General features: G+C 51.0%; 9 protein-coding genes across 9 annotated transcripts; 4 read left to right on the top strand and 5 right to left on the bottom strand.

The window, feature by feature from the left end:
* Positions 1-127: 127 nt before the first annotated feature.
* Positions 128-1,470, bottom strand: L3040_004546 (uncharacterized protein; the record flags this gene model as incomplete). The annotated part of the gene is made up of 5 exons (XM_007291606.2): positions 128-262; positions 340-978; positions 1,068-1,124; positions 1,203-1,216; positions 1,329-1,470. 5 exons carry the CDS (start codon positions 1,468-1,470, stop codon positions 128-130), a joined length of 987 nt encoding a protein of 328 aa, XP_007291668.2.
* Positions 1,471-2,486: 1,016 nt separating this feature from the next.
* On the top strand, positions 2,487-3,424 carry L3040_004545 (uncharacterized protein; the record flags this gene model as incomplete). The annotated part of the gene is made up of 3 exons (XM_066155448.1): positions 2,487-2,605; positions 2,662-2,827; positions 3,041-3,424. 3 exons carry the CDS (start codon positions 2,487-2,489, stop codon positions 3,422-3,424), a joined length of 669 nt encoding a protein of 222 aa, XP_066012027.1.
* Positions 3,425-4,660: 1,236 nt separating this feature from the next.
* L3040_004544 (uncharacterized protein) lies at positions 4,661-5,723 on the top strand (the record flags this gene model as incomplete). Its single annotated transcript, XM_066155444.1, has 4 exons — positions 4,661-4,714; positions 4,765-4,937; positions 5,010-5,452; positions 5,548-5,723. 4 exons carry the CDS (start codon positions 4,661-4,663, stop codon positions 5,721-5,723), a joined length of 846 nt encoding a protein of 281 aa, XP_066012026.1.
* Positions 5,724-6,060: 337 nt separating this feature from the next.
* On the top strand, positions 6,061-7,859 carry L3040_004543 (uncharacterized protein; the record flags this gene model as incomplete). Its single annotated transcript, XM_007291603.2, has 5 exons — positions 6,061-6,510; positions 6,812-6,892; positions 6,960-7,075; positions 7,186-7,307; positions 7,402-7,859. The coding sequence occupies 5 exons, from the start codon at positions 6,061-6,063 to the stop codon at positions 7,857-7,859; spliced, it is 1,227 nt and encodes a 408-aa protein (XP_007291665.2).
* A 1,059-nt stretch (positions 7,860-8,918) lies between these two features.
* Positions 8,919-10,409, bottom strand: L3040_004542 (uncharacterized protein; the record flags this gene model as incomplete). The annotated part of the gene is made up of 4 exons (XM_066155437.1): positions 8,919-9,367; positions 9,411-9,636; positions 9,850-9,934; positions 10,168-10,409. 4 exons carry the CDS (start codon positions 10,407-10,409, stop codon positions 8,919-8,921), a joined length of 1,002 nt encoding a protein of 333 aa, XP_066012025.1.
* Positions 10,410-11,579: 1,170 nt separating this feature from the next.
* On the top strand, positions 11,580-12,339 carry L3040_004541 (uncharacterized protein; the record flags this gene model as incomplete). The annotated part of the gene is made up of 3 exons (XM_007291601.1): positions 11,580-11,681; positions 11,797-11,872; positions 11,939-12,339. 3 exons carry the CDS (start codon positions 11,580-11,582, stop codon positions 12,337-12,339), a joined length of 579 nt encoding a protein of 192 aa, XP_007291663.1.
* Positions 12,340-14,237: 1,898 nt separating this feature from the next.
* L3040_004540 (uncharacterized protein) lies at positions 14,238-15,303 on the bottom strand (the record flags this gene model as incomplete). The annotated part of the gene is made up of 2 exons (XM_007291600.1): positions 14,238-14,951; positions 15,025-15,303. The coding sequence occupies 2 exons, from the start codon at positions 15,301-15,303 to the stop codon at positions 14,238-14,240; spliced, it is 993 nt and encodes a 330-aa protein (XP_007291662.1).
* A 1,179-nt stretch (positions 15,304-16,482) lies between these two features.
* Positions 16,483-17,813, bottom strand: L3040_004539 (uncharacterized protein; the record flags this gene model as incomplete). Its single annotated transcript, XM_007291599.1, has 2 exons — positions 16,483-17,716; positions 17,773-17,813. 2 exons carry the CDS (start codon positions 17,811-17,813, stop codon positions 16,483-16,485), a joined length of 1,275 nt encoding a protein of 424 aa, XP_007291661.1.
* A 1,324-nt stretch (positions 17,814-19,137) lies between these two features.
* Positions 19,138-20,476, bottom strand: L3040_004538 (uncharacterized protein; the record flags this gene model as incomplete). The annotated part of the gene is made up of 4 exons (XM_007291598.1): positions 19,138-19,580; positions 19,652-20,038; positions 20,088-20,178; positions 20,228-20,476. The coding sequence occupies 4 exons, from the start codon at positions 20,474-20,476 to the stop codon at positions 19,138-19,140; spliced, it is 1,170 nt and encodes a 389-aa protein (XP_007291660.1).
* Positions 20,477-21,015: the final 539 nt, after the last annotated feature.

Here is a 21,015-nt window from a genome sequence, read left to right as displayed (position 1 = left end):
GAGACCAGCGCCAGAAAAGAAATCAGCCATAACACGTCCCATGGGTACTGGTAAACCTCTAAACTCCATCCCATCATAGAAATTCGTCTACCGTCGTCCACGATATCCTCGACTCCCAATCTGCCACTTATCCAAAATCATCACGCTCGCCCTCCGCATCGGCCTCGCCTTCTCCTCCGTCATGGCGAGAGTAGTTGTGGCCAGGATCGGGACCTATGGACGGGTCTTGAGGTCGGTGTTGGGAAGGCATTTGGTACATGTTCTCCTGGCTGTTAGTAACAAAATTCCCAGAAACACAGGAAATTCAGGAAATTCCGGAGTACACATGTAGGTACGTACCTGCTGAGGCGGCATAGGAGGATATCCGCCATATATGCCCTCCATGTCACCGTACATGCCCTGCTGTGGCGCACCGCCATACGAGGCCGATGGACCAGCCTGAACCTGCCCTCCGTACATATTCGGCTGTTGGCGGTAGTCCTGTTCCTGTCCAAGCCCATGGATAGCACCGTATTCCGGGGGCGGCATGTGACCTTGCTGCGGGATATTCTGTTGTGGCAATTGGGTCCCAGGAACGGGAGCGCTGGGCGGTGCATGGCCCTGTGCTCGCTTCGTTCCGCCGCCGTGGGCTGCGTCATCGCGAGGCACGATATCGATCAGGAAGTCGAACATGTCGGACTTGGCCAGCGCGCTCGCGATGTCGGAGCGTTGCAGTGTGCGGCGCTTGTTCTCTTCGGCGTGGATCCAGGCGCGCATGGTGAGCTCAGTGATGAAGATGTCACAGCCCTTGGCGAACAGGATGGGTGCTTCGGCGGAAATCATCTTGACGTCCGGGTCGGCCTTCATGACTTTCTTGATGCGGGCGAGGGGCAGCTGGTGGAGCTTGTAGTCATGGGCCTCGGTCTCGAGGTGGTTGATTACGTGTTGCCAGTAGGTGGTGAGGATGTCTTTGTAGTTGCCGTGGAGGCCTTGGTTGACCTATTACTGACTGTCAGCTGGGCTCCAATCGGAGGCTGGAGGCTGGAGGCGCAGATAGAGCAGTAGATGGCGCAAGGATTAGAACGTACATTTGCCCAGGCACCAGTGTAAAAGTCCGCAACTGGCGCAAATCCTTGAGCAGCAATCTACCCTTCACATTAGCTTGTTAATCTCTCTGCCCTCCCTCCCCAATTGTTCATTCAATGTGAGTGATAAGTCCTTACCGCAGAACTGGCACCTGGCAAACAAACGCGCATTAGCCAATGATCCCCTCTCCATTTATTATGCGCCCTTGCCCTCTCTCGCAATCTTCCAGATTCCCAAGGTATGATATCAAGAAGCAAACATACCATAATGGCCCCCCAGGCCTATGTCGTACCTAGGCAAGGTCGACCGTTGCTGCTGCTGCTGCTGCTGCTGCTGCTGATGCTGATGCTGTCCTACTCCCTGTTGCTGCTGGCCGTGCGACGAGCTGGGTGGTTGTTGATCCATTGTTGCGGGTTTGTATCTTCTCCTTCCCGTCCTTGGTGCGCGCGCTCTCTCTCTCTCTCTACTCCGTAGTGTAGGCTTTCAATTCTCTGGTTCGTTCAACCGTGATGCGTTTGCGCCTGGGTCGAAGCGGCGCCGGATCGATGGTTCGGGGGCCTGGCTATACAGCAGCTTCCTTCGTCGCCTTTTATTTTCCTCTCGCCGCTCGCCGCGCGATTCAATGGGCTCTCGAAGGCAGCAGATGGACGGACAAGCTGTCGCGCGACTTTGAAGCTTGTTGATAGCTCTGTATTTTTGGGGGATACAATTGATTGGTCCTGGACGATTGGTGTTGAGTTTGCGATGTTGAAGGGTTGGATCGGAGGGTTTGGGTTTGGGTAAGGTTTGTTTGGCTGGTCGGGGGGGGGGGGGGGCCTTTCATCGGCTCGCTTAGGGTGATGGATGCGGTGCTGTGAACCCTGGGATTCTTGGTGTGAAATGGATAGGATAGGATAGGATAGTAATGCAGGACGAGCCACGCCACGGAGAGCAGGTAAAAGGTGTGTATATATATACCTTATATATATATATACATAGATCATAAATGCATTGGCAAGGAAGTGGATGCAGATGCAGATGCGTTGTCCTCCAGCATCTGGCATCTGCATCATCATCATCCAAGTTTCTTATCCTGCCCGCTGGCTGCGCGCTGGCTGTCCGCTGCAAGGCCTCTTTGCTTGCCTGGTTGGCAGCTGCTGCCCAAGGTCCAAGGTCCAAGGTCCAAGGTCCAAGGCCCAAGGCCCAAGGCCCAGGGCGGCTGGCAAGTTGGTGAGGGCGGAAAATCCTTTGACCGAGACCGAGACCCAGACCGAGATCAACATGTTGGAGGTCCAGGTCCAGGTCCTGCGCTAAACATGGCGCTAGAGGACTTTCAGCCTAGCGGTACAAATTACTCGCAAGACGTTGAAAACTCCGATCTGGACTTGTTTCTCGTTTCTCTCTCTCTCAACATGCCTCCCACCTCTTCAACTCCAACCACCATGGCGGACCAGGATCTCTCTGACGAGCAGGTGAAGCAATTGCTCAAGGGAGCCGAGCAACGCTTGAGGAACAAAGGGAAGCAGCTTCTACTCCCCTCCAACTCTTCTCTGCAATCAAGGTACGCTCACCCACGTCCAACCAAATAACTCCGAGTATTTGTACTGACCCTCGTAGTCTGCCCAGCATTCATGTCGAGAATTCAGTGCAGCCGTACATCAAGGCGACCGATCATGGGCCTCAAGTGGATCGCTCCCACCTTGTGACAGAACAGCAGCGCAAGCTTGCAAATGGCATCCGCGTTGTCGAAGATCCTATTGCTATCAAGAAACGTACTGAAGAGGTAAGAAAATTTCAAACCCATCTACGTTCAATTGCGAAAGCACGCATTTCTTCTAGGAGGAAAATTTCCAAAAATTACGTGACGCAGAATCGGGTCCCGTCTTGGGACTCTCCTGCACCCCATGATGTCTTATTATCATAGTTACACTGAGAAGAACCAAAACACTTGCTCCGCTGTCTGGCTTTTGTGCCGAGCCCAGCTAACAGAGAAAAGGAGAAGAAAGCCACTGCCGGTGCTGACTGGTTCAACATGCCCCGCACCAATCTGACGCCTGAACTCAAGCGCGACCTACAGTTACTGAGGATGCGAGATGTGCTTGATCCTAAGAGACATTACAAAAAGGAGAATCGGAAGCAAGCAGTTCCGGAGTACTCTCAAGTCGGCACGATCATCGAGGGACCCACTGAGTACTTCAGCTCGAGGTTAACAAACAAAGATCGCAAGAGAACATTGGTTGAAGAGGTCTTGGCTGGGGAGAAGGCTTCTGGTCGATTCAAGAGCAAATACAATGAAATTCAGCAAGCGAAGACCAGTGGGAAGAAGGCGCATTACAAGAAATTGAGGGATGCCAGGAAGAAGGGTGTTCTGAAGCGCTGATCAGTGTTGATTATCGGCCGTCCGAGCGAGAATCTGCCCAAGACCATCGTCGTCGCCCTGGGACATAACACCTACATTTTATCGCCACTACCCATGGATTTGATATCTTGATCTCAACAATCTCGAGGACTTCCCGGCTCCATCTCGAGACTTTGCCCAAACATTGGCGCTGCCTCTGATCACTCCGAGTCTTTCACCAGCCATACCCCGGGAAATCGGACACAACCATGCCTCGACCATAACTTCAGGTGCGGCCGACATCCCAACAAGCTATGCTCTTAAGAAAAAACATTCTACTCGAGTTTCGCAGCTCACACTGGTAGTATGATGTGAGTGTTCCAATATGGATTATTACTATGGCAGCCAAAACGCACAGATACCTTCGTGCACCGGCATCTGCGTTGGGCAGCCCTTGCTTCTTTCGACGCTGCGTGTACTGACCAGTATAGCCCGAGCTCATGCATCAGACAAGGCCAATACACGCAAACTTGAGCCTGGAAAAGTTGATGTGCTTACAGGCGAAATTTGTCGAAGACATTCGATGCCACCACATGGCATTTATGACGAGTCAAATGTAAGCAAAGGTCGAGCACCTATGTGGCGCCCGGCCTATCATGATGCTGAATTACACGAGTTTAAATCCTCGAGCGGCAGACTTTGGTGGTGTTTGCAAACCCCAGCCCTTGAAGAGGCTGCTTGTGTCGGCAATTCAATGCTACCTACAATTAAGGTAATTTGGTTTACCCATCTGCTCAATCGCAGCAGTACTGCTGCACTTCTCGCTGCCAGCATAACGAGGATCTGTTATAGCAGACATTCCGTGTAGTAGATAAACACAATTCAATTCTTTCGAACAGAAACACATATTGAGAGTGATACCTTCCCTCCAAAGTTTTTCCTAGGACTGAGCTGCTCCGACTTGACAGCCTATCTGTATTGGCCTCATAAGGAACCTCGAGCTGGTCAGGATGGTTTCAATCAAAGCATTTAATTATTGAGGCTCCAAATGCCTATCCAAAGAATAAATTTCAACCTTTGACGACTTTCATAGTAGTTTGGTCTAGATCTGGAAACGTAGCCGGGCGTAAATAATACATGTTTAAATAATTTGTAAAATGTAAAACTGGACATGAGGCTGTCTTCAATTCGGACATGAGGCCCGCTTATGACCGAGCCGAGAAATATTTTGGGATCAGCTTCAACACCACGACCCTCCTGCACCGCAACCAGCACATCATGGCGACAGCGACTCCCTTTCGAATACCATGGCGGGCAATTGTGCGCTCAGCAGTATTACACCCTCTACTGCGAAGACTATGCAATCGCTAACTGCCCCCTAGAATATACCATCTACGAGCCCCATCATAGCCCTACACCCAGCAACAGTCTTCCCCTCTTCGCGCCGCCAGTACGCCTCGCAAGAGATTTCAGATTTCTTGAAGAGCTCTTCGTATGCGGAAAGAGTGCAACTTGTTGACGACAGCCTTGGCGAGGGCATAGAAAAGGCAAAAGCGTAGGAAGCTCCTGAGCCGCCTTGCACGACGATACATATACATAGATCAAATCTAACGATATTCTATTGTAGACGCGAAGCAGAAATCCCACCAGACCCTACCCTATCTCCCGAAAAGGCTCTGCGTCTCCCCCGTGCCGTCCAAGCCGCCTACCTACGTCCCCTCCGGCGCCAACCCACCTACGGCGTGCCGACGTGCGATCTCCAGCTGCGTTCCTACAGCATCCGCAACCTCGAGTTCTTTGCTGACTTCGCGCTGCGCGCAGCCTACTATCTGGGCCTCCCTGCCTACGGGCCGGTGCCGCTGCCGAGGATCATGGAGCGGTGGACGGTGCCGAGGGGGTCGTTCATCCACAAGAAGAGCCAGGAAAACTTTGAGCGAAAGACGGTCAGGCGACTTATTCAGATCAAGGATGGGGAAGCGGAGGCGCAGGAGTTGTGGTTGGCGTTTTTGAGGAAACATGCTTATTATGGGATTGGTATGAAGGCTAACGTTTGGGAGTTTACGAAGATTGGTAGGCCCCTTTTCTGTCCTAGTGTATTCGTGGCTTTGCATTTGGAATGGGCATTGATATGTTTGAGAGAATTCTGGCTAACAGTGCGTTTCCAGGTGTTGGCAAGGAAATGGATGCTCAAGTCGAGGCTATGAGGGGCGATTTGGAGAAGACGCTGGGAAATTTTGCGTTCAAGAAGGATTCCGAGACTGGCAAGAGGGCTATTGAGGTTATCAACAGGCAGAACTTCAGGATGGCACAGGGTGGAAGTGCACCTATGGCTAAGAGATGACGAGGTTCAAGAGACAGACGGCTAGTGTTGTATGACTTGAGAGGGCATCAGGAAATGTCTGGGTAGATAGCAGACATCCGTGAGGGTTCATTGTAGGAAGATCTGTATTGTAATGAACAAGAACCACATTCAAGCCACCACCATTCGCGAATTCTATCCTTTTCTCCATCCCAGTCCATATAATCTCGAGAAGCCCTTGCTTGATCGTCAACGTGAATGGATAATTCTATCGCAATCACGTGTCCATATCATAGAAAAGTCGTCTATCTCATCGCTTCATCTCATATCGCGCCAAATCCTCCATTGTAGTAACCAAACTTCATATCCTAATCCCACAATGTTCGCTCTCACAAAACACACCCGGCTATTGGAGCATCCCCTCCGCTCCCTCCTCATCCAAGCCAACAGACCTCCGCTGTCCGCTTCCACCCTGCAACGATTCTCATCCACCTCATCCACCTCATCCACCTCATCCACCTCATCCACATCGACAGCAGCCTCCCATTTCCCAACAGCAAACCCATCGCCCCCCCAAACCATATTTTCCGGCATTCAACCAACCGGCATCCCGCACCTCGGCAACCTCCTCGGCGCCCTGCGCACCTGGGTCGCGCTCCAAGACGCCGCTGCGCCCTCCACGAAACTGCTGTACTCAGTCGTGGACCTGCACGCCATCACGCTATTCCAGCGGCCGGAGGAGCTGAGGCGGTGGAGGCGCGAGGCGCTTGCGGCCTTGTTGGCGGTGGGGATTAGGGAGGAGAGATGCGCTGTTTTTATGCAGAGTCAGGTAGGTGAGTGGGTGGGTTTGCGCGACTTATATTCGGTGCGCGGTTAGTTGCTTGTGGGTGGGAAACTCCTCTCTTTGGATATGAGTCTGTGGTTGAGGGCTATTTTGGGGTTTCGAGGGTGGTGGTGTTGCAGATGGGGCTTGTCTTTTGACTTCGCGGTAGGGAAATTGACCTGGTTGTAAGGATGGATGGTTCAATGAAGTCGGTTGTTCGAGGGCTGATCCTGAGTGCTTGTTTGTGTTGGAAGTGAGCGGCGTATTATTATGAGATGGGTAGTGCTAACGAACGTTCTTGTAATAGGTACCAGCGCATTCGGAGCTGATGTGGATTTTGAGCTGCACGGCTAGTATGGGCTATCTTTCTCGGATGACACAGTGGAAGGTGCGTATCCCTTGGTTTGAAGCCCTCACGGCACTATTATATGTACGTATCTTGACATGAAGCACAGAGTAAGCTGTCTTTGGCGGACAACACATCTCCCCTGGATGAGAGCAGCAAGTCTAAGCTCAAGCTGGGACTCTTCTCGTATCCAGTCTTACAGGCGGCCGATATCTTGGTGCATAGGTACGTGATTCCTGCTGAAGCCTCGAATAGATGAGACGTAACGAGATGAAAGCTAGAGAAAGCTGAAATTGAAACGTTTTAAGAATTCGCTAACATATGATTTTGAAAAGGGCTACCCATGTTCCAGTTGGCGAAGACCAGAGTCAACATCTCGAGTTCGCCCGAGAATGCGTGACGAACTTCAACCACACTTACGGTGGCTCGCACCTTGTTGCTCCACAGACGATTCTCTGTGCGCTCTATTCTCTCGTTACAGCTCTCAATCAAGTCCAGATTACTTTCTCGTTCCAAATTGCCTTTCGATATTTTCACTGACTCCGACACAGCCCCTACAAAGCGCATCATGTCCCTTAGCGAGCCTTTGAAAAAGATGTCCAAATCCGCCCCCTCACCCCTCTCCCGCATTCTCATAACCGACTCTCCCAGCACCATCTCCCAAAAAATATCATCCGCCCTCACTGACTCCGATAACTCCGTCTCCTATGCCCCCACCGAACGACCCGGCGTCTCCAACCTCCTCACCCTGCTCTCATCCTTCGATTCTGAAGGTCGCAGCCCCCAGGTATTGGGTGATAAACTTGAGAAAGAGGGAATGGGCCTAGGAGCGTTCAAGAAGCTTGTGGCAGGCGCTGTGAGTGAGGGGTTGAGTGGTGTGAGGGGGGAGTTTGACAGAGTTCTGAGGGAGGATGGGTACGTGGAGGAGGTAGCGAGACGGGGGGCGGCGAGAGCGAAGGAGAGCGCCGAGGAGACTATGGTGCTGGTTAGGGATGCCGTTGGCTTGTGAGGTTGATGCGTAAGGAAGGGGAAGCATTGTATGATAGATGTATGAACAATTTGTGTGTATCCATAAGGATCGGCATCATACATAACAAGCAAGAAGTATAGAATTCTTTGAGCAAATATCCAGAACACTGTAATTCCCATCCGCTAGCCCATTTCCTCCCAGCGGCAAGGTCAAAGTAGATAAGCAGCCACCTATGAGAGCGCGCAGAAACAAAAGAACAAGAGGAAAAAGAAAGCATTGCTGGCACCAGAAGCGCAGAAATCCCCATTCGCTCCGGCTTACCCGCGGCCCGTGTCCGCCACGCCGGACAATCGCCCATTACACCTCGGGCCAGACCACGATCACCGCGTTCCACCATTCCGTGCCACCCAGCCAGCACCAAGGACTTCCACACAATACCGACAGCAATCGCGCGGCTAGCGCTCGCCCGCTTGCGGAATACGCGGTGTGGAGTGTTGTTAACGAGCCATCAAGTCCGTAAGTAAGTATTACTACTAGTACGTTACTTCAGCTGTATTCAGCCGCTGAATTCCGTGCAAGAGGGGCGGGTGATAGATATACACTAATCCGGTAGGCTTGCTAACGCTATCTATGACTATCTGTCGATGTATGTAGGAGAGAGAGAGTACCGGCGCGTACGTGCTGTAATGTGGTGTGATATTTACGAGATTCGCTTAATTGGATTTTTTTAATTTTGCTTTTGTTTACTTGTTTGTTTACTATGCCTTGCTTGGGCTTCGCTTGCGCGCTCGGCTCTCCTCCTACACTTCTCTTCTCTTGATTTAGCCTTTTCTCGCGATATGGCATCAGGCAGTTGATTGAAATGGGACGTCTCACTGAGTGAGTGCATAGAAGAAAGACGTTTCTTCGATCCGTGCAGGAGAAGAGAAGTGTGAACTTGGAGTATTTTTCGTTGCTCTATAAAATACCCGAAAGAAGAAAGAGTTAAGCTATGAGTCTCCGGTAGTAGCGACGGTAAGTAAGCTACGCTATATCAGATAGTCCTTGCTAGCATCATATTTTCATATCATCATATCATCATATCTCATCACCCCATCTTCATTCCAGTAGTTCTTTGCCATACCAAGAAGTCGGCTCATTCAAACCTCGATCGCCTCGATGATCCGCCACGGAGGTCTGGCGAGTACCGGTCACGCTTCTTCTGCTTCTTTTCAAGAGCAGAACGGGGCGGGGCGGGGAGAGTATCACAGCCGCAGACACAGATACATGGTCTGCTTGCCAGGCTGCCTGCTGCTCCTCGTCAAGCCGGTAGCTATCATCAAAAGTAATCTGGGCGGCAGTGACCCCGTCCACAATACTCATGTCGTCGAGCCGATCTCTGCATGGATCAGCCACTGACATGGCAGGAAATATGCCGTACGGCTGATGTTCATGGTCAGATTTTGCTGGACCGGCAGCACCCTCATCCAGACCATTCGGATGGCCCCCATACTCGTCTATCGGCGCAGCAGACACTTCGCCATCTGACCGATCTCCATTCTCAGAGGCTACCACAACGCCAGCGCTCTTGTCACCATTGCCCATACCCACGCGAGGTCACGCTAGCATGCTGAAGAAGCTCATCCCTCAGCTCTTCCGAAAGTTTCTTGGCATGGTCCTGCAAGTTCCGTATGTATCGTCGACCTGTTCTAAAGCCCTGGAAGTTGTCAAGCGTGACGGAGTACGAAGTCGCTGTTTTGTGGTAGTCCATACGGCCCCGACTCTCAGAAGAGTGGTGCGCAAAGGTGCGCAGAACAGTTCCGTCCGTCGTAAAGGTCTGGATATATGCATGCTGAAGCCGATCAGGCTTCCCTAAAAAATCACGCGCCACGTTTCGGCCATGGGTTAAACAAGCACCATCGTATGCTGCTTGTCGTTCGGCCTGCCTTAGGTCTTTGCTATGAGCTTTCTACTCTCCTGCAATATGGGGGCAGCATATCGCTTTCCGATGATCCAGATTTAGGACAGCGGCTCCTCCCAGCTGGCTCACCATGAAAGGATGAAGCTGTGTCCGTTTTGGTCCTTCAATCATGTCTGGCTGGGCAGGGGGAAGGTCGTCGTTAAAGCCAATATTGCTGGGAAAAGGCTTAGCTGTTGACTCTGAAATAACCGGGTTGGCGATGATGCTTAAGCAAGGAGTAATCGATTTTCTTCAAAATCGAGACTCCATTCTCCACACCATTTATTCTCTCGGAGAACAATTCGAAGTCCGATTCTGTTGGCGATGCGGAACCTCGAGTTTCTTTAAGGCTCTCTTTCAAGGCGGTAAGGTCCACGGGCTCTTCAGACTCGTCCGGGTATAGAATACCGCTTTCTCGGGCTGCCACGGGAAACTTTGAGTCCGACGACGACGTGGTCCGTTTTGTCGTCCCAGACACCGTCCCCGTTCCAGATACAGCCGCACCTTTTCTTCTCTCGGCCCATAGTGTCGAAAGCCTTCAGATTCCTTCTAGTGAGGCGAGCCCGTCTGGGAAGTGGGCCAGGCTCCTCTTCAACGGCAAAATTCCTATCCTGGAAGGCTTGGAGCTTGAGTCTAGGCAGAGTGAGCATCTTTATCAATGCGACGGGGGAAATACGAACCTGATAGTTGTTCAGCGGGCGGAGGCATAGGATTGCAGTTGCAGGGGAAAAGAGACGGACCCGTTAAAGATAATCCAATCCATTAACTCGGTTCCATTTCAGGTATAAAACCGTTGAATTGTAGGTTTTGATTCCAATTCAGCTATACGGAGTAGACCTGGGGTGATCCACCAGCCATGCCAACCTCTTGGGACCGTCCTTAAAAGAGATCGTCATCGGATGATCAGCTGACCGTTTAAAGAACTCCCTACCTGCCTTTGAAGACGATGCTATTGGCAAAAGGGATTTCTTCATTTTAACCGTATCTTGTCTATGATAACTAATAAACTGTTTTCAATATTTAAAACCAGCTCTTTAGCAAGCGTGGTTGAAATATTTAAACGAGGACGGCTATAGGACGTCGAAGAAACGGTTTCTTTACTTAACAAGACGGATTATTCAGTAAACTATTTTAAAATAAGGCTTCGAACTAACTTCAGACGGTCCAATGACCGTCTTTTATAAAAGAAGATCATTGGACCGCTGAAATGACCCCCTACCTGCCTTTAAGGTGGTTGTAATTGGCAACGCTTAAGCTTAGTAAATTTGACGTTATATTTGGGATGATTTTCGACATGGGGGACATATACGTAGTACGTAGGTAGGTATGCTGGCCGCACGAATAGGAATTGCAACTACGGCTACTAGCAGCGTAGAATCTGGTTTAAACAAATCTATGGCAAGCCGTGAGCGGGGGAGGCGGACAGCAGCGAAAAGTGGCCGATTGGCAAGAAATGATGGCTAAGTATCAGAATCTTTCAGCTTCGAGGAGCCAAAATGCTCCGCTTCCGTACGTACTACAACGCTGGATTCTGCTCGCTGAGTCATCCTTCTTCTTCGCTTCTCTACCTTCTGGCCCACCGCGCACGGCTTGCCATGGACTCATTTAAACCAGATTCTACGGTAGTAGTAAAATAGTAAAATTAAATATGATATATTAAAGATGCATATCTCTCGTTGCACCTTCCTTAGATTTAATTCATCGTCTTCTGTCACTCCTTCAAAACTACTTCGGACAATCGTCGGTTCCGCTTCCCTCTTACCTCTTTCTCTAACTTGGCTCAGAATATCAATAACAGTTGTTTACAATCTATAAGCATAATGTTCTCATCGCAATCTGTTTGCTCGACCTTGCTAGCATTGGGCTTCTTCTTTAGTAGAGCTCAAGGAAAGGAAATCATCGGCTATGGAACAGCTTCCCAAGTAAGTTTCACTTGATTTATACTTAGACGCTATACCCCTTTCTACTTTTGACCAGGGAGAACACTTTACCGCCGTACCGCCGTTTTGAAGCTCCTACTGAGAATGCGAGTTATAGAGTGAAGCCGAGACAATCAATAGGGAAGAAAAGCCTTCTGATGCAAATGGTCAACTAGGATGGGGCTTATATTTGAGTGAGTTGATTTATATCCATGAACCGTCACTTGGTTTGGACTAGGCGGAGCTCATGATCTAAATAGCGGACGTACCTCCTCGCCGGTCGCTTTATAAGAATCCATGGCACTGTGTTGTCAAAGCGAACGTGGATAAGATCAAGGATCTAAGCAAAGTATGGATCCCAGAGTCGTACGATCAGATTACTTTCACTGGTAGACGGCCCACGCAGTTATGGTACGAAGACGAAGAGATTATTATAGAGTACGTCGAAACCAAAGTGCCAGACCCGAAGAAGGCTTTGCGCTTCACACATAACCCAGAAGACAGTAGCAAGCTGAGAATGGTCATTCCAACCGACTTGATGCATGACGATGATTTGGGCTTATGGGCTCGATGCTGGGAAACAAAAAACGAGCTGATGGATTATTCGCGCGGCGAAAGCCTTGATTGGACGGATTGGCAAATTGTTGGGTTTCCTAAGTAATATGATCAGAAGAAAGTGGCTCGTTGACTGTATATTAGCTGTGTATTAGAATTCCTGATTCTTGATAGCAAGGTCTGGACAGCTAAGTAATTTGTTATTGCCATTATTATATTCATCAACGTCGGGCGAGTAGCAAGCGAAGCCTGCCGCCCTAGGACCTCCCATAAGGTACGGCGACGTGTCAAGCTAAGGAGTTACATATAAGAAAGCCCTAGAAAGCAATTCAAGATGGTATTGCAATGCTGCTATCGACTGCGCCCTTCCCCTACAGATAGGATGGATCATAAGAAGACAACAGAGTCTCTCGTCAAGGAAAGAAACGAAAGAATCAAAGCAGAAGCTGCCGTAGCTAGCTAGCTTGCAAGCGTAGAGAACGACCAGAGTCGAGGCCGGGCCGAGGTCAGCCCATGGTAGTACATACATACTGGTACGCAGATGGTCGCGTTGTAGGCCAGCGGCACAGCGTTTAATGTATTGAGTACGCGGTGTCATACAATTATACTGAGTAAGCAAGACTGCACTATCAGGACGAGGCTCAGTATAAAGTTAAAAGTAAGTAGTACATGTCCGGAAATACTGTACATAGTATTTCCTAGTATCGGTAGCAAGAATACCAAACGATGGCGGTGTCAACGCCTCGCTTACTTCCTCCGATGTGGACAAACCTCAAAGACATATCACGAAGCCGGGAGCAACATACAAAACTCGCAGCCTGACTACGATATTGCGCCGTAGCAACATTTCGACTATGTAGGTAGGTGCGGCGGCATTCGACAGGGTTTTGCTGACGAGCTGTCGGTTCAAAAGGCTCTCGCTGAGCGTAGCACAGCCAACCGTGCATAACAATCAATCGATTCCGCCCAAAGCCGTTCGAGGAACGAGGCCTTGCGGACAATTTTTTCGGCAGACACGGTATAAGGCGGCTAGCAGCCCAGTACGACCGGGCCTGACAGTTTAGCATCATGGCATCAGCCCATTGGCGGCACGCCAGTCGCTGCCTCACTGTTGCTGATCTGGCTGCCGGGTTCATTTCTGTACTCTTTTGATTTTGCGATCAAGGGGTGTTGACGGCGACTTAGAGAAGGGCCCATAACGTGGCTCTGCTCTGCTCTGTCGACCCAGGCTGCGGCATAGACAACCCCAACCACGATGAAGTCGAACTAAAGTAGCCGTGCTTACTACATCGGTCAGACCTTGTGTGCAGAAGAAGAAAACACGACAAAAATGAAAGAAGACGAGTAAGTAAGAGAGAGAGCCGAGAAGAAAGAAGACAAAAAATACAAGCTCAATCCTTGTCCAGCGACTAAGCGAGTGAGCAGATATTCAATGTAATATACACATTTACAGATACAAAACATACCAGGAAAGACCTGTTCCATAATATACAGTAGATTACTATTCTTAGCCTACTGACTCTCATCAGCTAGGAGCAGCTGCTATGGCAGACGGGTATTATATATGTACACTTTATATATCGATACAGATGTACCGATATGAAATATATAGAGAGATTTTTTTTTGGAAAAAAAAAGAGCTTCAATGAGAAAAAGGAAAAGAATAAATCAAGAGGAGCGTATCCGTTCTTGTGTATGGAAAAAGACCTAATGTATCGTATCCAAGATGTCAAAAAGAAGAAAAAAAAAAGAAAAAAGTCTCGCATTGCCTTCTCAATGAACAGCATGAACAGACTATCGTAACGAAAGAAAAGGCTCAACACGTAGCACAACCACCATAGAGATGTGGATGTGTGGCCAGAGACTCTATACAAGCCCTCTATGCTGCACTAGCAAGAACCGTTTCTCTGCCCCCTATCCAGTACAAACCTCGTTCGTTCGTTCATCATGTACCCTTCTGTACTTTCTTCCGGGGTAATACTAGGCACCCCATTTGATGGTCGTTCAAGCCATCCGATCCGATCGGTCCACAAGCTCATATCGGTCCTTTCCACTAACCCTCCTCCAAAAGCTCATCCTCGAGCGCCCACCACTCGTCCTCTTGCCGCCCAGCAACGAGGTCCACACCCACCACAGCGCACCCCCCACCAAAAATGCCGTCGCAAACCCGATAACTGTCAGCAGCAGCCAATGCTTGCCCATCCAGAAGATAGTCTGCGCATCTTTCCCGTGCCAGCTATTGCCCTTACTGATGTTGAAGAAGCTCCACGGGAACCCCTTGTACTCATCTGGCATCAGTATCCGGAGGTGTTCGGAGAATGGGCGATGCTCGCGCATGTATTCAATCCACAGCACGGAAAGGAAGAGGGGCCCGGTGCTGTACATGACGGTGATATACGGCATTCCCCAGGCGCGGTTATACGAGGCCAAGGACTCTATCGTGCGCATGAAGAAGGGGTGTTTAGGCACTGAGCCCATCGCGTCGTTCGAGATTCCCGTCGGCAAGGTGCGGCGCACCCACGCGGGATAGGAGAGCAGGGGATCGAGGCGGCGGTTGCAGCCGTCGTCCAGGTCGATGTAGACGCCGCCGTAGTGGGCGAGAACAAAGTAACGTATAGCGTCCGCGCGCTGGATAGGGAAGTTGTAGCTGTCGAAGTTGGCAAGGGCCCATGGGTATTCGGTCGCTATGAACTCGCGGGATTTGGCGTCGGTCCACAGCTGTGATTCCTGTCAGCCTCTATCCCATCTTGCATTCACTTCCCCTATAGTGAATAGGGGGTGGGCGGCGTACGATGTACTCATAGTCCTCGTGCAAGTCGATACAGCTCTGCTGGCCCGCCTTCCACCGCACCGGAATGGACTCGTTGATGTAGGTTTGATGTATAATCTTGGGGATGAGCTGCATCTTGTCATCAGTCGAGTTGCTGCCCGGCGCGGGGATCTCCGCCCTGTGTATGGCATCTTCGGCGCCGTCTGTGAAGAGGAGAGCGATGAGCGAGCTGCAGGCGTGGACCAGGAAGCCGATTATGATCAGGTTGATGACCAGGAAGACGATGGTTCCGCGGCGCATCGTGAGTTGCGCGTCGGGGTGAAGTGGATAGGGAGGTTGGAGGGGAGGTTGGGTCGTCGATGTATTCCGGAGCGCAGCGCATGCAGGAGGTATCTTTCTCTGCCTGCGGGTGTGCTCTGCTCCTGGTTTTGAGGGTGAGGATGAGGGTGAGAAGGGGGGGGGGGGGAGGCGGAAAGGGGTGGTTGATCCTGTTGGGATGGGGCGCCCGAGGCGAGTCAGGAGAGCATCTATTGAGCTTTTGAAGTCGGGGAAATGAGCACCATGCCAAGCTGTATGCCGCAATCAATCTCCTTGGTAGTAGAAATATTCGGGGCAGAAGATATTAAAATAGTGACGTTCAACAACGGCGGAGTCTTATCGGAGGGTTCATACCTAGGAGCTTTGGTTCGCAGAGAGAAGAAGAAGATGGGAACGAGCGATAAGTACGGAGTAAGTAGCAGGGAACGTCAGAACAGTATAGTGCCACATGGATGGCGCATTTTCCCAGTGGCTGTGCTTTACGCAATACGGACTCGAGTGGCTCGGCTTGTCAAGCAGAGGAACCCTCGATTTTCGCATGATGAGAAGAAGAAGAAGAAGAAGAGGAAGAGGAAGAAGACGGCGACAACTGGATAGACAAAAGCCGTGTCGAATGTCCAATGTTACGTGCAGCTTTCTGAGTTGGAGGTGGTGATGTTGCTTACTCAGCAAGAAGGAGTACGGTGGCAAGACGATGATAAGTAAGGCAAGCAAAAAGGTACGACGTCTACGGAATGTTTTCCACAAGATACATCCATGAATCTACAGTAACACAAGTTGGACGGCGACGTTCGTATTCCGTATTGACCTCGGTACGATGCAAGCGAAGTTATGCTTATCCGTAAAGCCTATGTGTAGAAGCGAATACGAAGTACATGGAAATGCACCGTACAGCCTCGCAGGGTGGAGAAGACTGACGGTTATCCTGGGAGTATCCTGTCATACCTACGCGTCCTCCGGGGTTGTCGTTGCAGTCGAGGAGGAGCTCGGAAGGATGCTATTTGATCCATTCCGAACATGCGATGTTGTTGTTGTCGTCAGCCTTATACCGGTACACTCTTCGCCTCATTCTCTCCCGTCTCCTGGCCCTGGATGGCTGGCCCCCCAGTCCATCCCTGCTACCCCGTACAAGTCATCAAGAACTTCATACGTCGCAGAGCCTCAAGTCATATTCAGGCCCGGCATACTCCCCGGCATTGCATACTCCCCCCTCGCTCTCCTCCTCCATCGCATCCCCTCCTGCTCGCTGCCCTCCATATCCCCTCTCGTCCTCGCTTCAGCCTCGACCTCCCTCCTAGCCTCTTCCCTCAGGTCCCTCTCCATCTCCTTCCCCTTGGCGCGGCTCATACTCGCCGGCTCACTATGTGTGCCGCTGATCCCCGCGCTCTCTTCTCCTCCCCTCGTATTCTTCTTCCTGGGCCACAAGCTCGGCAGCTCAATCTGCTGAAAGCGCGGCTCAACAGCCCTCTCGTCAAACCATGTATGCAGCCTTGCCTCTACCAGACTCGCAATCTTGGGCACATCCTGCAGGCGACTCCTACTACCCACCAGACTCCTAACTGAGAAATCCAGTCGGTAGTCGTCCAAGAAGCTGAACGCCAACATCGTCGCGTTAGTCGGACTGCCGGGTATAAAACTGATAGACAGCGTGCCACTGAATCTAACCACCGAAACAGCCAACGCGACCGGCAGCACCGCCACCAGCGGCTTCGGATAGTTAAGCAGCAGCTTCGTCTCCACAGCCAGTGTTATGAAATCGCTCAGATCAACATCCATGCGCGCCTGCAGCCGGCCATGTTCCCTCTCCCTCTGACTCCCCTTCCCCTTTCCCAACCCCTCCCCCAGACTCAGCCCATCCTCATCCACGGGGATAACCCTGCAATTACTGAAGATGGGGAAGTCCTCCCCGAGACTCAACTCCGTGACTTTGATCTCGTCCAAGAAGTCCGGCCGCGAGCCCCCGTTCAGCGCTTTAGTAAGGGTTGTGAGAATGGCGTCGTCGTGCTGCGCGTCGCTGCGGAACTGGGCGATCGTTTGGGCAACCAGCACGTTGAACCAGTCCAGGCTCTCCGGCTGGTGCGAGTCGACATTGTAGTACGTCTTGCTCAGTATCGTATTGGTGGTGAGCGGCGGCGGGTTACGCAGCACGCTCGACCGCTTCTTGTTCAGAGATGGCTGGTTGAGGTTTTGTGAGGATCGGGGGGGTGTGGAGGTCGTGCGGAGGGAGAGGAGGGAGCGCTTGTGGGCAAGGGTGCGCGAGCGCCGCTCTGTGGCTCGCAGGGCAGCGGTTACGTCTGGCGAGGGGGGGTCACCGAATATGAAGAATTTGATGAAAGCGCCGAGCAGTATTACGACAGAAAGCTGGCCGAGGAGGAGGCCTTGCGTGAAGGAGAGTCTGGTGGAGGGGCCTTGTTAGCATAGCTGGCATCGGAAGGTAGGTAGGATACGGACGAGGATGAGGACTCGGGTCTGGGTGTATCGTGAGTCGGCATTATGTGTGAACATATGAACTTCCCAGAGAAGATAGGACATAGGACAAGGACAAATTTGTGGGTGTAGATAGCGAGACCAGCTCAATTGGCGAGGTTGTGGTTTGTCGAGGGTGTGGTTGATGTCGGCGCGGTACGGATACCGTAGTAAATATAACTTTTAGAAGAAACGCGACGTGCACGTCATTTCTTTGCCGAGTCTAGGTCACAGATCTCCCGAAGACCGAGGGAGATCAATCAATGTAGCCACCCCATACCGGAATTCATTACAATATGCTCCTTTAAATCAGATTTCGCTAAAAAATAGGCCAATGTTAAAAATCAAACACGCTACAAACAAACAATCGTTAAATACTCCTTCTTCTCTTCCGCATCTCCCTCACAACACATCACCGACCGCCTTGAGGCAAACAGCCCTTACCCACCCCCTCCACCAAGCCCTAGGAATAAACATCCTCTCCCCTCCTCGTCACCCACAATCACAATCACACCCAGCATCTTATCCCCTCGAGTCCATAGTGCCCTCACCCTCGAGCGGTACCGTACAGCGTCGTCCAGGGGAGCCGCACTCGCTCGTCTCAGCGCACCAATAAAAGGGATATAGGGCTGCGGTGTTTGGAACTCTCTCCACAGAAGTAATCTCCCTCTCCTCCCTCCCTATCCACCTCCCCACCGACTCGACTCTACATGGTGGCCTCTCCACCATCCTCATCGACGTCGCCGGTTTCCGGGCCTTGATTCCCATCCTCTCCGATGGAGGTACGGGGCATGGATGTTGTTCTGCAGAAGGGGGCGTTGGTCAAAATTGTTTTTGGGGAGAAGGTGGTGGGAAGTAAGCTGTACATGAGTATTGTAGTAGGATTGCTGGGCGGATGCGTAACGGAGGGTTTCGAACGAAGGGGGCTGTTGACGTACGCCTTTCGATCTTTCTCAACGAGGCCTGTAAACTCAGAAGACAGAATAGCAGGTTGAAGAAAAGACAAGAAGAAGGACGAAGTCTAAATTCCATTATTCGTAATTTTTACCAGTACTGCTGCAAGCATGACAGCAATCCATACACTATTTGCGCCGATTTTCAGATTCATAAGAAAATCAGGAGAAAAGACGGGCCTCATCCTCTCCATACAGACGACACGTCGAGCCTCGTTACCGTACCTTCTAAACACAAACCATCAAGGCAAAAATTTTGGTACACAAAAGGAAAGTCTAGATCTTTTGATGGTAGCATAGTCCTCGCTAGCATTTCGGAACTTAGATATACTCAATCGGATCTCAACAAACGGATCTGGATGATGAAAAAAGCCAACAGGCCGCTGAAAGAAGACCTCTATGCCTTGACCGCATCGAAATTGCTCTGCGAGCTTGCGCTCATGACTTGCTGGTTGGTGGTCGGCAAGCTCATCTTATTCATCTGCGTCTGTCGGACCTTGGCCCAAGCGTACACGATACCGCTAACAAATCCAATGATGATAGCCGAAACACTTCCGAGCGTAACTGGAGCGGCAAAGAAGATCAAGCCGCTGACAGCAATAGGAAGCTTATTGAGGGCGCCAACCATGGAGTAGGTGGTGGAGGAGGTGACACGGATACACCAGGCTGAGCAGTAGGAGATGAAGATTGTGGCAAGTCCAGAGTAGATCATGCCCAGGATGAGGCTGTTGCGGGACTCGAGCGGGAAGTTCTTCTCGATGTTCACAGAGGTCCAGTTCTCGAAGAGGAAGGAGCATACAAACAGGACTGGGATGGTAAGGAGGTTGTTGTAGAACATGGCTTGGCAAATATCAGCTCGTATCCTGAAAAAAAAAATCAAAAGAAAAAAAAACATCCGGTAAGCAACTTACTGTCCCAATCCTTGAAGTTCATTTTCTTGATAACCTTGCGCATGGACAAGACGTATGCGGCAGTGCAGAAAACGTTCATGCCCATCCACGCGTATCCAGCGTTCAAAGTCGACAGAGCCAGTGCAGCTTCCGCGCTCTCAATCTCGGCGTTTCCATACAGGGCATGTTGAATATCGGCCCAAGCAGCAACCACGGAACTGAGAACCATGAGCCCGAAGGAGAATAGAGCGGAAGCCGTGACGCTCCCCCCAAACCAAAGGACCTCTCCGTACGCAATGACGATGATGGTCAAGTTCTTGAAGATGGTGTAGACGGGGACCGAGAGGTACTGGAGCGCTTTGGTACTGGTGTAAATCATCCCAACGAGGAGGAGGGAGATGGGAAACCCTGCGATTGATCAGCCACTCGTCAATCTCTCAATGGCGGCCGGACGTACATGTCTTTGCCTTCTTGGGATCGAATGGCGCCAGGTTGGTGATCATGCCGGCCTGCTTGCAAAGGATAATGGCAATGATGCAGACCAGAGACTGCGGGTTTGTCAGTCAATGTCCCAGCATCTTCGGGTGAGAGCTATACCTGGATCGCAAGGTAGAAGAAGTTCAGATTCCAGTTGGCACCTGAGACACAGTATTTGTTTGTAACGGTCATGGAGATTGAAGCCAGACAGTAGGCCAGGATGGAAAGCGGGGGGCTGTTCGTAATGTTGGATAGGGGAGCTGGGGGAGGATTCCTCGGGGATCGCTGCGGGATGAAGGGCCTGTTCGAAGGCGATGACGCTCCGCTGATATTGCGCATCTCAAAATCTTCATTCTTCTTGTCGTCCATGGTTGTGGTTGTGGTGGTTTGAGGCAGTGGGAGGGCGTTGGAAGCGGGTTACGAATTGGGTTTTTTCCCGAAATTGTAGTTGTTGAGGGACGACCAAGTAGCTTGTGCGGGATGATCTTTTGGAGGAGACGGTGGCCCGTAGTAGGTAATGGTGGTTACAGGGACGTCGAAATCGCAGTAAGTATCGGCATTCAGATATCCTGATGGAAGGTCGAGCGAAGGGCAGATATGTAGTGTAGGGAGTAGGTAGGTGGGTTCCATGATGTTTCGCAAGGACACCAAGCTGGCCACTCCCTCACGAAGCACAAGCCACCACGCCGCAGGGATCTTGCAAGCATCAGCCTCAATTGTCGATTTGAGCGACTTGCAGATACGGTACCGGTACTCAGATACTGATTGTACCATCAGCAAAGGCATTATATACAAATTCATACGCCGTTGGATTCCATTTCATTGATTTCATAGCTATGATCGCGCGAAGCAAGAAAGAGTAGGTAACGCCCATCCAGTGACTACCGGTACCGTATTACAGTACTCCG

This window comes from Drepanopeziza brunnea (assembly GCF_022702325.1).
Source record: "Drepanopeziza brunnea f. sp. 'multigermtubi' strain 214-2 chromosome Unknown ctg6, whole genome shotgun sequence".
NCBI classification, from domain to species: Eukaryota; Fungi; Ascomycota; class Leotiomycetes; order Helotiales; family Drepanopezizaceae; genus Drepanopeziza; species Drepanopeziza brunnea.
This window is presented reverse-complemented; position numbering and strand designations above follow the sequence as displayed.